Source organism: Oncorhynchus tshawytscha, linkage group LG31 (genome assembly GCF_018296145.1).
Source record: "Oncorhynchus tshawytscha isolate Ot180627B linkage group LG31, Otsh_v2.0, whole genome shotgun sequence".
Lineage (NCBI taxonomy): Eukaryota > Metazoa > Chordata > Actinopteri > Salmoniformes > Salmonidae > Oncorhynchus > Oncorhynchus tshawytscha.
Genome location: NC_056459.1, coordinates 28506637 through 28523280, shown reverse-complemented (window position 1 = coordinate 28523280; position 16644 = coordinate 28506637). Strand labels below are relative to the sequence as shown.

The following is a 16644-nucleotide window of genomic DNA, read 5'->3' as shown; positions in this document are numbered from 1 at the left end:
TGAGTTTGGCCTGGTGTATGTTGATGATGGTCTATATTTTGAGTAACAATGCCCCTTTCTCCCATGACTTGAATAGCATTACAGTATTTTGGTACTCGTTACTTCAACAACTAATTAATATGGGGTTTTTTTCTCCACGATGCAGCGGTCTCCATCTTTCTTTGTGCTAAAAGTAACCCGTGATGAATTAATGTTGCCTCTATTCAACTCCCAAGTCAGACTGAACAATGAAACGTTATGACATTGATCATATTTCATGTAAATACACAGTAAGGACATGTTACATTGCTCCAGTACTGACTACATTCATTTCCCCTGCTCAATTAAAGTGGCAATAAAGTTTATTTTTGCATAATTATGAAAATAAGTTGGACGATTGTTTAATTTATTGGGAGAGTAATGATTTAATTCATGTTTTAGCCTAGTATCAAAACCAGTGGAGGCTGCTGAGGGGAGGACGGCTCATTAAACTCTATTCTTCTAAAAAACATCCTTAGACATGTAAATAATGTCATCTGGAACAGAAAACAACCAAAACAGACTTAATTCTGCAAAAAAGTGTTAATTTGCATATTCTGTGAAACAAAAATATAAATTTCCTTTAATGTGCAGCTTTTCTCCAAAGTACATTCCACTAGTACTAAAAATCTGATTTGCCATAAATTGATCATATATTTTAATTTAGAAATATTACATTTAGTTAAATATACTTAATTGTATTGACAAAAAGTGATTCATCCATTGATCCTGAGAGACATCGACCTACAATAGGGCTGAGTTCTTTATTTAGCCACCATTACAATCGCTGTTAGTGAAACAATGGGTTTTGTAGGGACTATGGCAGGATGCTTCAAAATGCCTAAATCTTCAAAGTTACTTCAAACAAAATGCTGTAGAGACCAAAACACCCTAACAAGTATATTATAGGAATTCTGGTATTTAATTCATTTTACGTCAAATCTATTTTTTTTCAGAGTATAAACACTAATACAGTCCAGGCTTGTAATTGAGAGTAGCTGGCTTCTGTATTACAGTTCTACAATATATATATATAAGTTTACATACACTTAGATTGGAGTCATTAAAACTTGTTTTTCAACCACTCCACAAATGTCTTGTTAACAAACTATAGTTTTGGCAAGTCGATTAAGACATCTACTTTGTGCATGACAAGTAATTTTCCCAACAATTGTTTACAGAGATTATTTCACTAATCATTCACTGTATCACAATTCCAGTGGGTCAGAAGTTTACAAACACTAAGTTGACTGTGCCTTTAAACAGCTTGGAAAATTCCATTCCTCTTTGCTTGACATCATAGGAATTGTAGACCTCCACGAGTCTGGTTCATCCTTGGGAGCAATTTCCAAACGCCTGAAGGTATCACGTTCATCTGTACAAACAATAGTATGCAAGTATGAACACCATGAGACCACTCAGCCGTCAGACCGCTCAGGAAGGAGACGCGTTCTGTCTCCTAGAGATGAACGAACTTTGGTGCGAAAAATGCAAATCAATCCCAGATCAACAGCAAAGGACCTTGTGAAGATGCTGGAGGAAACAGGTACAAAAGTATTTATATCCACAGTAAAAGGAGTCCTATATCGACATAACCTGAAAGGCCGCTCAGCAAGGACAAAGCCACTGCTCCAAAAACCGCCATAAAAAAGCCAGACTACGGTTTGCAACTGCACATGGGGGACAAAGATCGTACTTTTTGGAGAAATGTCCTCTGGTCTGATGAAACAAAAATAGAACTGTTTGGCCAAAATGACCATCGTTATGTTTGGAGGAAAAAGGGGGAGGCTTGCAAGCCAAAAAACACCATCCCAACCGTGAAGCACGGGGGTGGCAGCATCATGTTGTGGAGTGCTTTGCTGCAGGAGGGACTGGTGCACTTCACAAAATAGATGACATCATGAGGGAGAAAAATGTGGATATATTAAAGCAACATCTCAAGACATCAGTCAGGAAGTTAAAGCTTGGTCGCAAATGGGTCTTCCAAATGGACAATGACCCCAAGCATACACCCAAAGATGTGGTAAAATGGCTTAAGAACAACAAAGTCAAGGTATTGGAGTGGCTATCACAAAGCCCTGTCCTCAATCCCATAGAAAATTTGTGGACAGAACTGAAAAAGTGTGTGCGAGCAAGGAGGCCTACAAACCTGACTCAGTTACATCAGCTCTGTCGTGAGGAATGGGCCAAAATTCACCCAACATATTGTGGGAAGCTTGTGGAAGGCTACCTAATACGTTTTACCCAAGTTAAACAATTTAAAGGCAATGCTACCAAATACAAATTGAGTGTATGTAAACTTCTGACCCACTGGGAATGTGATGAATGAAATAAAAGCTGAAAATCATTTTCTCTCCTATTATTCTGACATTTCACATTCTTAAAATAAAGTGGTGATCCTAACTGACCCAATTTTTACTCTGATTAAATGTCAGGAATTGTGAAAAACTGAGTTTAAATGTATTTGGCTGAGGTGTATGTAAACTTCTGACTTCAACTGTACATACACACAGCAATCTACACACAATACCCCATAACAGGTTTAAACATTGTTGCAAATTTATAAAAATAAACAGAAAATACCTTATTTACATAAATATTCAGACCCTTTGCTATCAAATTGAGCTCAGGTGTATCCTGTTTCCATTGGTGACGCTTGAGCTGCTTCTACAACTTTATTAAGAGTCTACCTGTGGTAAAATCAATTGATTGGATATGATTTGGAAAGGCACACACACACACACACACACACACACACACACGTCTATATAAGGTCCCACAGTTGACAGTGCATATCAAAAACCAAGCCATAAGGTCGAAGGAATTGGCCTTAGAGCTCTGAGACAGGATTGTGTCGAGGGACAGATCTTGGGAAGGGTACCAAAACATTTGTGCAGCATTGAGGGTCCCCAAGAACACAGTGGTCTCCATCATTCTTAAATGGAAGAAGTTTGAAACCACAAAGACTCTTCCTAGAGCTGGCTGCCCGGCCAAACTGAGCAATCGGGGGAGAAGGGCCTTGGTCAGGGAGGTGACGGTCACCGATCGTCACTGACAGAGCTCTAGAGTTCCTCTGTGGAGATGGGAGAACCTTCCAGAAGGACAAACATCTCTGCAGCACTCCACAAATCAGGCATTTGTGGTAGAGTGGCGAGACAGAAGCCACTCCTCAGTACAAGTCACATGACAGCCCGCTTTGAGTTTGCCAATAGGCACCTAAAGACTCTCAGACCATGAGAAACAAGATTCTCTGGTCTGATGAAACCAAGATTGAACTATTTGGCCTGAATTACAAGCATCACGTCTGAAGGAAACCTGTCACCATCTCGACGGTGTAGCATGGTGGTGGCAGCATCATGGGACTGGGAGACTAGTCAGGATCGAGGCAAAGGTGAACAGTGGAAAGTACAGCGAGATCCTTGATGAAAACCTGCTCTGGATCTCAGACTGGGGCTAAGGTTTACCTTCCAACAGGACAAAGACCCTAAGCACACAGGTAAGACAGCGCAGGAGTGGCTTTGGGGCAAGTCTCTGAATGTCCTTGAGTGGCCCAGCCAGAGCCCGGACTTGAACCCGATCGAACATCTCTGTAGAGACCTGAAAATAGCTGTGCAGCGATGCTCCCCATCCAACCTGACAGAGCTTGAGAGGATCTGCAGAGAAGAACGGGAGAAACTCCCCAAATACAGGTGTACCAAGCTTGTAGCATCATACCCAGGAAGACTCAAGGCTGTAATCGCTGCCAAAGGTGCTTCAAAGTACTGAGTAAACGGTCTGAATACTTATGTAAATGTGATATCAGTTAAATGTTTAATACATTTGCGTACATTTCAATAATCTGTTCTCATTAATGTGGTATTGTGTAGATGAAAGAAAACAAACGATTTAATCCATTTTAGAATAAGGCCGTAATGTAACAAAATGTGGAAAAATTCAAGGGGTCTGAATACTTTCCGAATGTAGTGTGTGTGTGTGTATATGCACACACACAAAAAACACACTTTTATGAGCTGATTTGACCTGAACTAAGCATAAATCTATGATGATTTTGTAACCCGTTATAACCATAGGGGAGTACACAAGGTTCTCCATCTCTGCAGGTGATCTGTTTATCAAGTCAAGATCACTGATACATGTCCCCGTCCACCCTCTGAGGATGTGAATAAAACTGGTCTCCAGAGAAACCTGGATTCAAACAAATACTTAGATTTGCCCTAGAATAGCTACTTTTGGGGGTAATACATACCAATGCAGCTGTGTAGATTGAGAGCATATATGAGTTTAGTTTCACATGTCTATCAAGTATTTATACAATTGGCAGATTTTTATATGCACAAAAATAAGGTCATTTTGTACATGTGATACATGGTATAGAAAAGTAAAATCTTAGGATCGTACATGGAGAGCTACAGTACATCTCTGCAGATGATCTGTCTGGCCAAAATCACTTATACAGGTCCCCCTCCACCCTCTGGTGGTATGGATCACTCGTGTCTCCAGAGAAACCGACTCAAATAAAAGCTCCTATATCAAATGACTATAGGAAGAAGTGTTTTTTGGCGCGAGTGAAAGACTCAAATTTTTGACTCAAACCACTAAGATAGCAGGCCAGGCTATTCAGAACTGCCTCTGGAGAAGAGTCCCGGCGGTGCACCACATTGTTTGCAAAAGAAAAACAGTCTTCAAGCTCTGTCAGTTGGTTTTTGATCATTGTCAAGTCTTACCGTATAATTTCCACGCCGATTTAAGTCAAAACTGTACCGTGGCACCCCGTATTATCAGCATATTCAACAGCGTTTAAGAATTTACCTTCAGTGTTATCGTGACCAGGCCATCAATGTTTTGTGATTATTGGTGTTGCAAAAATGTTAGCAATTAGCATGTTTGACATTTCAGCAGAAATACTCAGCTTTTTTTATAAGCGGCTTAGCAAAAATACGTCCCGTATTAATCGGCATACGGTCCCCAGTTAATTACCACCTTACCATTTTGTTCAATTGCAAGATATCCGTTAAATTTTGTTTACAAAAAAAAAAACCTTGTAGCCTAAGTGTTTATTAGATAGTTGACTAGTTGGCTAGCCTTCCAGTGAAAAGAAATGACCGGCCTGTCAACTTTTCATTGCGTAGCCCAGTCCCCCCACCCCTAGACTCTTAAAAATGGTTCTTCACCAACATCTTCGTGTTGTAACCAAATGTCTCATTTGTTTCAGATTACTTTGAGAAAGTAGATACCAGTTTAATACTAACATAAAATAGTATGAATAAATTAAGTAAAAAGTTGGATATTAAATGGTGGTCTGTCGCGCAGTCGAATTTTACTATACAGCGTGTCCCAGTGTAAATATATTAGTTTTTGAAAACGCTCAAAACTTACGTTTCAATGAAAAATCGGTGATCAGTAAAACGTAAACTCTTACATCACCTTGGTCCGTACAATTGCCCTTATTTTAGCGCCCCAAAAACGTAATACTTCCAGATCAACCTTAAAGTCAATACCATTTTAAAGCACAATTTCTCCCATTTCCAACATAATCAATTACATAAAACACTGCCCGTTTCTGCATAATTCAAGCAGGCAATGAGCCCCGTCGGGTCTTTTAAAAAATGGTGGGTGCGGAAGCGAAACTAAATGCGTGATAGTGAGGAGGTGTCGTGGGAAAAATGGCTTCCCCCTCGATCTGTCCAACTTATCACCTCTAAAATGTAAATGAAACACTAAAGAGTGTGTCATTACATACCGATTTGAAGGTTTGTGTCGAATTTGAGTCGGGTTTAGGGCGGTGCTGAAGTGATCTTAGAAGTAAACAGCGGTTTTGAGAATGAGCGCATGCGACACGCCAAGATGTAACGGAGGGTCAGTTCTCTCAACTCCAATACTATAGGGCCATTACCACGTCGACCAACGCTTGAATAGAAACCTTGTTCACACCCCTGATTGAAGTCACAGCCCCATTAGTTCTCTTTGTAGCCTCGTTTTTGCACATTTGTACAGAATGGGGTGGGTTTACATGACCGTTATTTTCCAGACCATTTAAAGATGTTTGCCTCAAGGTGATGGGGGAAAATTAGCTAACTAGGCTACTCGTAAATATCTTGTCACCTTGGTAAGCAACTCATTAGCTCTGACTTTGTGTTTTAGGTTATTGTCCTGCTGAAAAGTAGAATACGTCTTCCAGTGTGTTGGAAAGCAGACTGAACCAGGTGTACCGCCAGGCTTTTGCCTGTGCTTAGCGCTATTCCACCCACCCCCCCCCATTTAGTTACTGGGTGCATTGATACACCAGCCAAAGTGTAATTAACTTCAATGCTCAAAGGGATACTCTTAACCATCTACCAATTGGTGCCCTTCATGGCAAGGCATTGGAAAACTACTGTATATGTAAGCAATAAGGCCCGAGGGAGTGTGGTATATGGCCAATAGTCAAGCTGCAAAGATGAGTGCCCGGATACAGACTGTAGCATATTGGCCATATACCACAAACCCAAGTTGACTTACTGCTGTTATAAACTGGTTCCCAATGTAATTAGAGCAGTAAAAATAAATGTCAAATAAAATTTTATTGGTCACAGTTAGCAGGTGTTGTGAGTAGCAAAATGCTTATGCATCTAGAGCCGACAGTGCAGCAGTATCTAACAATTCCTCAACAAAACCTAATACACACAATCTAGTAAATGAATGAGAATATATAAGTACAAAATATGGATGAGCAATGACAGCAGTTAAAATGCAATAGATTGTAAAGAATACAGTATATACATATGAGACGAGCAGTGTGAAATGTGGCATTAAAGTGACTAGTGTTCCACTTAGTGGCCAATGATACCAAGTCTGTAGGTAGGCAGCCACCTCTGTGCTAGTGATGGCTGTTCAACAATGACGGCCTTGAGATAAGTTTCAAGCACTCATGCACCTCACCTTCAGGATAGACGCGGGGTGAACAGGTAGTGGCTCGGGTGGTTATTGTCCTTCATGATCTTTTTTGCCTTCCTGTGACATTGGGTGTTGTATGTGTCCTGGAGGGCAGGTAGTTTGCCCCCAGTGATGAAGTGTTTACGTCACAGGACAGTCCTGAAGAATATGTACAGTGTGCATTAAAACTGCACTATAACAAAATCCTAAGTGTAATTGACCACCAACAATTACCATTCAAAAAGTCAACAGCAAAGTAAAATAAAAACTAGGGAGGCGCCTCTTTTCATAGCCGCGTTGTAGAAAGGGTATGGTTAAAGTAAAAATCTTGCGCAATTACCTCAGATGTTACGCAAAGAAAATATAAACTAATTAAAGGCATCAATGCCAGAATGTTAAGTGAGAAGCACAGGCGTCGCCTGAAGGATTTCACCAGTACATTCAGTCAATCATCCTCCCCTGAGGGTTAATTTTCCTTTTGTTCTGTGACCTCATCATCATCTTCTATGACATCATCATCTGTAACATCATCATCATCTTCTGTGACCTCATCTTCTGTGACATATTCATCATCATCTTCTGTGACATCAGACCTGGGTGTGAAAACACTGTTGGTACTGGGGGCATCAGATTCTTCTAGTCCCTCAAAATTGTCATTGGCACCAAGCGCAATCTGTCGCAGGTCCTCTAGACTTTCCGGACTCTTTCCAGTTAACCTCTGAGAATAGATAACAGAATATTAGCTTTGAACGTCACACAATACCTTACATTTAAAAGCATCCACCATAGACCTTAAACGAGACGGAAACTAAAAAAGGAGTTTGTGGCCATCAATGTCCCAGCTCTTACCTCTATCATGTCAGCCATGTGCTGTACATGTTGGACCAGTTCCTGAAGCTCATCATTCTCAGTCTTCAGCTGGGCTATCTGCTCATCCTTGGTCTCGATGCCTTTGTGCAACTGTGCAAACATGGTAATAAAGTCACTCAATGTGGCAGACTATTTTTTTTTAGAAAAACATTTTTTTAAGGTAGCTTCAGACTTTACCATCCACTAAAATGTTAAACGTTATCAGCTCAAGGTCAATGGCTAAAATACCACTATGCGCCAAGGCCCCAAAAGACAACATGGGGCAGAATTCCACGAGATTAATGGTTTCAGAGATATGGATAGTTCAGACCAACACCCATTGTTCCAGCTGGAGTGTTGCCAGAGACTATGTGATTGACTCATTTTGAACCGTGGGAACAGGACAAGTTCATTAAACATTAGTCAGCAGCCTTCAGTGATTAACTGACCTCCTCATTCTCCTGGAGCACGTTGTAGAGAGCTTTACGTCTCTCCTCGGCTACCTCTTTCCAGTAGGAAGAGGGAGGGGTTTCTGAAACAGAGGGGATAGGCCATTTCAATTAAACTACCGGACAAACATACATCAATAAATAAAATAAAGACATTCAGCTCTGGGATGATGATAATAGACATTATAAATGTAGACAAAATGTGAGCCAAGTCCACGTTGATGAAACATTGTTGGGATAAATGGGTTAAGCATAACGATCAACCATAAAAACTATATGTCCTTGTAACACCTTGAACACCAACATACCTTTGACCATTAGCGAGTAGGTCTCCTTGGTAACGCCGCCGGGTCGATTGTCATTCTCTGCTTTTGGTGATGCGACAGCAACTTCAGCCTTCACCCTCTTGGAGCCCGTCGCTTGTTCTGCGTTCCACCGTTTCCTTTTGAAAGCCACCTTTCCTGTCTGAACACATGTAAACTAATTACCTGACCTGCACGTCAGTGGTAGGTGGTAGACATTTGACCAAAACACTTTAGTTAACCAAGTACACCAATGTCAGTGACACATTCGAATCCCATACCGGTATTACTTTGCCTAGGTTTGTATTGCCTGCAGAAGGCTGGAGGACTTGCAGGGTTTTCCTTGTGGGTCCCATGGTCTTGAATGGATCCACCCAACAACAAGGCTGTAAAATAACATGCATAAAGTCACATCCACATTCAAATAGTTACATGTGAAAAGTTGTACAGTTTGGCATTTAAAGTAATTAATAAAACTGTACAAGTCAGCATTCATGTGATTACACGCAAAACATAGTCTGTGAGGCATTAGTTACACCCCCACCCTTGAGAACCCATTAAGGTACAACATTGGTGGGAAACAACCCAATCTGCACTCCCTGACCCAAGTATTGTGAGCATTCACCTGGGCATAGTGCCATTCAACTGCTCTTACTCCGGTTACACTCGTTATTGTCATTGTGGGATGGCAAAAATAAGTGAAGTGACTGAATGGCTCTACGCGCCTGACTGAAGGTTCAAAAGTTACTCAAAATAATTTCCAGTACTACAGATGTGCTTGATTAAACTACTGTTGCAACAGAACCAATTGAAAGTCCAAAACCAGTCGACCTGGCACTCCAGACAGGCTAACGCAAACTCAGTCCTGGAAAGATTAAGTAGTATTTGAACCCATGTCTGGTATCCAACTGACTGCCAGGCAACGGAAAGGGGCAGGTCCATCCTGCTCTGAGCACCATTGATGGGGCGACTGCCTTATATTCCCACGGGCAGCGATTGGCCTTCAGTCATCATCTTACGCGCTGACATTCTTGAACAAATAATTACCGTGGGAACTGTTCTCAAAAAGCTCATTATGGACAACTACAAGTTAGTGTGTAAACAAACCAAAGCAAGTTGAATTGAGGCAGACGTCAAATATGGAAAATATAGAGTTAATTCCGAGGTGTGGACGGGTAGACAATAATTAGTTTGAAGGATGTGAGGTCACTGTTCCAGGCCTGTTAACCACTTGTAAGGTCTCGTCATACAAAAGGGTTTGTGCCTTGCACATTATACTTGGTTAACTTGGCATTAGTAGAGCAAGCATGCAGCAGACTGTCAGGTAATATTGGCTGACAAGCAGACTGTGGCTATGAAATTGAAAGCACAGAATCTGCTAGAATATCATTTTATGCTGTAGCGTTGACCTCCCTTTCACTGGAACTAAGGGGCCTATATTGAACCATGTAAAACAGGCCAAGACCTTAATTCCTCCATTATATTTTAAAGTCGGCACTGCGCAGTCGGGCAAGTAGGGTTCTCCTGGCATCCGCCAAACCCAGTCATCTGTCGGACTGCCAGATGGTGAAGCGTGATTCACCACTCCAGACAACACATTTCCACTGCTCCAGAGGCCAATGGCGGCGAGCTTTACACCTCTCCAGCCGAAGCTTGGCATTGCGCATGGAGTTCTTAGTCTTTAGGAAACCCATTTTATGAAGCCCCCGATAAAGTTGCTTCGAGGCAGTTGGAACTCCGTAGTGAATGTTACACAGGAAAGATGATTTTTTTATATATATATTTTTTAACACGCTTCAGCACTCAGAGGTCCCGTTCTGAGAGCTTGTGGCCTACCACTTTATTTAACCCGGTAGGCAAGTTGAGAACAAGTTCTCATTTACAATTGAGACCTGGCCAAGATAAAGCAAAGCAGTTCGACAGATACTGCATGTGAAACTCTGTCGTTGTAAAACAAACATACAGTCAATAATACAGTATAAACAAGTCTATATACAATGTGAGCAAATGAGGTGAGAAGGGAGGTAAAGGCAAAAGAGGCCATGTTGGCAAAGTAAATACAATATAGCAAGTAAAACACTGGAATGGTAGTTTTGCAATGGAAGAATGTGCAAAGTAGAAATAAAAATGGGGAGCAAAATAAATAAAATACAGTTGGGAAAGAGGTAGTTGTTTGGGCTAAATTATAGGTGGGATATGTACAGGTGCAGTAATCTGTGAGCTGCTCTGACAGTTGGTGCTTAAAGCTAGTGAGGGAGATAAGCGTTTCCAGTTTCAGAGATTTTTGTAGTTCGTTCCAGTCATTGGCAGCAGAGAACTGGAAGGAGAGGCGGCCAAAGAAAGAATTGGTTTTGGGGGTGACTAGAGAGATATACCTGCTGGAGCGTGTGCTACAGGTGGGAGATGCTATGTGACCAGCGAGCTGAGATAAGGGGGGACTTTACCTAGCAGGGTCTTGTAGATGACATGGAGCCAGTGGGTTTGGCGACGAGTATGAAGCGAGGGCCAGCCAACGAGAGCGTACAGGTCGCAATGGTGGGTAGTATATGGGGCTTTGGTGACAAAACGGATTGCACTGTGATAGACTGCATCCAATTTGTTGAGTAGGGTATTGGAGGCTATTTTGTAAATGGCATCGCCAAAGTCGAGGATTAGTAGGATGGTCAGTTTTACAAGGGTATGTTTGGCAGCATGAGTGAAGGATGCTTTGTTGCGAAATAGGAAGCCAATTCTAGATTTAACTTCAGTTGTTGCCCCTAGACGGCACTTACAGTTGACCGGGGAAGCTCTATCAGGGCAGAAAATTGACAAACTGACTTGTTGGAAAAGTGGCATCCTATGACAGTGCCACGGTGAAAGTCACTGAGCTCTTCAGTAAAGCCATTCCACTGTCAATGTTTGTCTATGGAGATTGCATGGCTGTGTGCTCCATGTTATGCACCTGTAAGCAGCAGGTGTGGCTGAAATAGCCCAACCCACTAATTTGATAGGGTTTCCACATACAAAAGTGTCACCCAAAATTGACATGGTAAATTATACAATGGGTTGAGTGAAATTACTTAATTTTTTACTTCAGATTGGTGATGTTAATATAGAAGTCCGTTGCTCTAAACAGATTTTGCATCTTCGGTCTAATCATACTTGCCCGTCCTCACACCTCGATCAGACAGTCATTGGAAATGAATGTACTTCTGGTGTACCAAAAACGCAAGGACAGTCTGTCGAAGGCAGCTACGAAATTCAAACCGCAGCGGGGGGTGCTCTTTATTAAAGCCGCTGGCCAGAAACAAATGGATATTTGGCAGTCAAGAAATCACTGAAATAAGAGCCAACTCATTTATCCATTTAGGCCTAAATGTGGAGATAATTCGTTGAAATGATCCAGTCAAGTGTTACGTTTACCTTTTCGTATTGGCCCACAAGGAGCTGAGCTGCCATAAGGCTACTACAGGTTATTTTATCGACAGGTATATGTAGTATACCCAAGCTCATTGTGGTTTGTCTTTGTAGAGCGTAAATGGCACATGTAGCAGCAGTGAATTGGCCTATTACCATACGTCAATTTGAGTCATTAATCTGCGAGCCTATTGATCACAGTAAAACAAGTTCATCAACTACATTATGGAGTGATCGCTTGGTAAAATGTTGATGAGTGAGCCGTTTAAGGTACTAACGGAGTAATTTTTATGCGTAGTCTTCAACATATGGATTACGGTCATTTTATACCAGTGTTTTGAAGCTATGCCATTTCTAAAATACATAACAGGAAGCAGCAACAACATTTTCTACTTGCGGAATATTTAAAATAAAAATTTGTAAAAGCGATTTAAAGAACCCAAAAACGTGCTGTGATTGAATTAATTTGTCCTGATAGTAACAAACCATGTTATTGTCAGAATGGACTTTAGACGTTGTGACCAAAAGACGATCACTACATTGAGATTCCCCTTTGAACTAAATTAAAGCAAAAACAGATTGCTCAGCATTAGACCCGAATCCACTGGCCTAACGTCAGATTAGCTTTTTTTTAAATTGTATTGTTACAAATCCAATGATCTAACCACTAGGCTACCTGCCGCTTTTACCTTGAATTACTCAGGATTTATTCCCAGGTTTACATTTTCCTAATGGAGAAAGTCTTAAAAAGTCGATTTACTACGGTTGAAACAGTGGCTTGAGAAGGACAAAATAATATCGTTAGAATGCAGACGAGAATGTCTTGATACGGAAAGAGTGTGCTATAAATGGTTATTTAACATTGTAACAATAGAAAGAAGCCGCCAAAAATGCATTGAGGTGGCTGGCATGGTATGGCCAGACCAGAGGTGAAAGTCAACTGAATCTTTGGTATGACCAGGTTTCGGGTAATGCAACTGGCTAAATAGTTAACATAATCTATGTCTTGCTCAAAAAGAACGTGGACCAAATTAGTAAAGTAGAAAACAAAAATAATTTCAGTAGGGCATAATCTGGTACAGTAACGTAAACTACAGCCAAGCTAACATTCAAATTCTAAAAAATAAATAACACACTATCCTCTGTGTGAAACACTCACTGACTTGAGAATATTTGACCTTTGAGTGAAATTAAACAGTTTGGAAAACCATATAATAATGTAACTCACTGTTTTGGCAGCTTCCGCGAGTGTTTTAGCGAAGATGTTTTTGCTTCTTTAATTCTCCGAGTCACGTTTCTTTCTCGCCACCTCGCGCCAGGAGCTTAAATATCCTGTTAAATCACGTGACACATGTGATGCTTCTTCCGGATTTAGTCAATTCTTCAAAATAAGAGTTTTGGCATGACCTCTGTTGTCCAGCACATAAGAACCAAGCATACCCGAGATCGTTCAACTTTATGATACAAGTACCAAACTTGGTACACTAATTAATGATCGGGTGATTCTGCAACTTCGGGCACTTTGGCAGTGCAAACTTTCAGAAATTAAAACTTATTCAAACACCGTTTTACCAGTATTGTACTTGTTTTTGATTTGCCTAGAAACAATATCTGATAATGGCTGCGATCGTACTATTCCAGAACGTATATATTTTTGTCATTTTTCCCAGACAGCCATAGACAAATGTAATTTCCATCACGTCATTAAACATCCATTTTAGTTGAAAATGAAATATCATACAATTGATTTATAACAGATTTCTTATACATTTGTACATGAACTTCTATTGAATATTATTTTAAGTGATTTTTAAGGTTTTCCTAATATGAATAATTCAACCCGATGCCTGAATGTATAATCTTGCCTTGGTGACAGCTGAAAACATTTGTTTAACAGGAAAAATAAGATATTTCCACCCAACCTTTTTGTGAGATTATGACAACAACCATATGATTCCCATATCTAAAACAAATGAATACATGTAAATTATACATAATATACTCATTTACCTCAAAAATATGGGTTGTGATGGAAATGACAAGGTGTGGTGGAAATGACATCTATGTAAAAAATAAAAATAAAATAAAATATGAAAACAATATTTTATTGCAAACCTTTTGAACAACAAGCATTGTTAAACATTTGATTAATATAAGACCAAGTAAGATTCCAAAACACTGGAACTAGCACCTTTTAAACAAGAGAACAATGTGTTGTCCTTGACTACACTAGATGCTACAAATATAAATTCTAGCACATATATAAAGGGAAGAGTTAATTGAGAGTTAATTGAATTTTATTTAATATATGATTTTATGCCTGCTTTGTGTGTACTATATAGTGAGTTTCCAAGTGTATCTAAGGCTTAGATAGAAACCAAGGCATCCAGCTCCATGTGCCTTTTGGTCACTGTATGTGGCTCAGGGACAAGTCCAAGCACATGCTGTGGTCTGTACCATATGATGTCGTCTCTCATTGGCCATTTACACAGGTAGTTCTCTGCAAAGTCAATATGCACAATGATCTCCTCTTTCCCCAGATTGTCTTTTAAATTATCTTAAGGACCATGACAAGAAAACCTGCCGATGAAAAGCAGAAAGTTTCACTGGAACTTTGTCAATATTATAATTGCAAACCAACATGTAGTTAAGGCCACCGAGAGTAGAGAAGACATTATGAGGAATAAAATTCCACATATAAGTGGGTCTTCTTGTTTTAGCCAATAGATCATAAAAGTATTATTTAAGGTAGTAAAGTTCAGAAAATTCAGCCCACCATTCTCATAAGTGTTCATTACAACAGTTTTCCTAATGTATTGGGTACGGTTTCTCCACAGAAAGTTGAAAAGCATCTGGTCTATCTCCTTGCCTTTTTTACTGTCAAGATATAAAGACAGAGCACCATATATTAGTCTAGAGAGTCCTAATAACCAAGGCTGAAGGTCTCTTCCTTTTCAAGATAAGTCCCTCTCTAGCCATTGATTTAGCTTCTTCTGTTTTTTTTAAATAAGAGGGTTAAAATTTAGTAAGCCTCTAGACTTCTGATCCTTTGTAATGGTTATGCCTAAATATGTAAGTTCTTCTTTTACTGGAAAACTATAATATGAAGGTGTCACACAATCTTTGACAGCCATAAGTTCACATTTATTAATGTTAAGAAATAGACCAGACACTTTGGAAAAGGATTGTATCACATTGATCGATATGGGAATTTGGTTAGCAGCTTTCAGAAAAAGTGTAGTATCGTCAGCCAGCTGGCTTATAATAATTTATTTACCAGCTATGGAAATACCTTGTACAGGACTATTATTTAAAGAATTTGTAAGAAGTTGGGTGATTAATAAAAACAGGACGGGGAGCTAGGCAAGGTTGTCCTAATTCCTCTATTTAACTCAAATCTAGGTGAGGTGCCATATTTCAATTTGATAGAGCTGTTACCATTTGTAAAGAGAGTCCTAATAGACTTACAGAAAAAATCCCCAAAGCCAAGTCTCTCAAGGGAGTGGAAGAGGAACAGATGCTCTACTGTGTCAAATGCTTTATAAAAATATAAAAATAATATGAAGCTATCCTCAGTTATTAGGTCTGAGTAGTCAAGTATGTCTAATACTAGTCTGATAATGTTAGAAATATGTCTGTTCCTCATGAAGCCAGACTGTGTTTCATCAATGATTGCATCCAGGACTTCTTCAATTCTTTCTGCAAGTAGTGAGGCTAATATCTTATAGTCATTATTAAGAAGACAAATTGGACGCCAGTTATCGATGAGCAGCACTTCTTTTTTAGGCTTAGGTATCAGTGTTATTAACCCCGGACTCATTGTAGGAGGGAGAACATTGTTTTTAATACTCTCTAAAAAGACTTCAAATAGGAAGGGAGCTACTTGTTCAGAAAATAATTAGTACAATTCTGATGTAATCCCATCAACACCTGGTGATTAATTGTTCTTTAGATGTTTGATAGACTATAATCTCTTCAACTTTGATGGGTTCATCACACTGTTTAGATTCTATATCACTGATAGAGACGGATCACAGTTACCATTTTTTTGCAATCTGTTACTCCCCAACCCTGCAGGTGTGTTGAGAAGTCGTGCATCTCGCTCATTGCAATATCTGTGGTGAGGCTTTGTGGGATCGTCATTTAGCAGAGTCTACCGTTGAAGGTTTTTGTGTGTACTCCTAATGGAATGTAATAATCATACATTTTATCTCAATAAAAGGAAGGTTCATTCTACTCTGTAGCAGCCACATAATATCCTTAACAAAATAGTTTATTCCCCCCTGAACCCCCTTTTTAAAACATTTTTTTTAGAGACAATGTACAGGAACCGTTTTGTAATTTACAAAGTGTTAACATCCTTCTCAAAGTAAAAATAGAATGCTCACATGAGGATTTATAAAAGAAGGCCTTTATTTAATAGTAAAAAGCAGATCAGCATTCATAACATACCATTTACATCTGCTCAAATGTAAATGTAATAACTCTGGAAGAAGACATAGCGTGACAGAGGAGAGAAAGAGAGCAGATACTATATTGTTTTATCGATTCTACTGTACGTTCTAAAGCACCACAAACCAAAAGACAACTGGTCCATTTTTGTTGGCATTTTTTCATTTGGGGGGGAATTACAGGTACAATATTTAAATCATTATCTATTCATTATTTCACACATATTCTTGGTTTTACCTGTTGGCTGCAACACTTTTTTTTTTTAA

At 39.7% G+C, this 16644-nt stretch overlaps 1 protein-coding gene across 1 annotated transcript; it reads right to left on the bottom strand.

Annotated features, from left to right (window-relative positions):
- Positions 1-6646: 6646 nt before the first annotated feature.
- Positions 6647-13268, bottom strand: LOC112229431 (geminin). The gene is made up of 6 exons (XM_024395254.2): positions 13155-13268; positions 8812-8916; positions 8537-8693; positions 8229-8311; positions 7780-7890; positions 6647-7648 (listed from the first exon to the last, which is right to left on the bottom strand). The coding sequence occupies exons 2-6, from the start codon at positions 8884-8886 to the stop codon at positions 7397-7399; spliced, it is 678 nt and encodes a 225-aa protein (XP_024251022.1). The 5' UTR covers positions 8887-8916; positions 13155-13268; the 3' UTR covers positions 6647-7396.
- Positions 13269-16644: the final 3376 nt, after the last annotated feature.

Coding starts and splice junctions, on each gene's coding strand:
- LOC112229431 (XM_024395254.2), bottom strand. CDS start 8,886: ATGGGACCCACAAGGAAAACCCTGCAAGTCCTCCAGCCTTCTGCAGGC. Junction 8,694..8,811: donor ACCTAGGCAAAGTAATACCG/GTATGGGATTCG, acceptor ACATGTGTTCAG/ACAGGAAAGGTGGCTTTCAA. Junction 7,891..8,228: donor TGCTCCAGGAGAATGAGGAG/GTCAGTTAATCA, acceptor ATGTTTGCACAG/TTGCACAAAGGCATCGAGAC.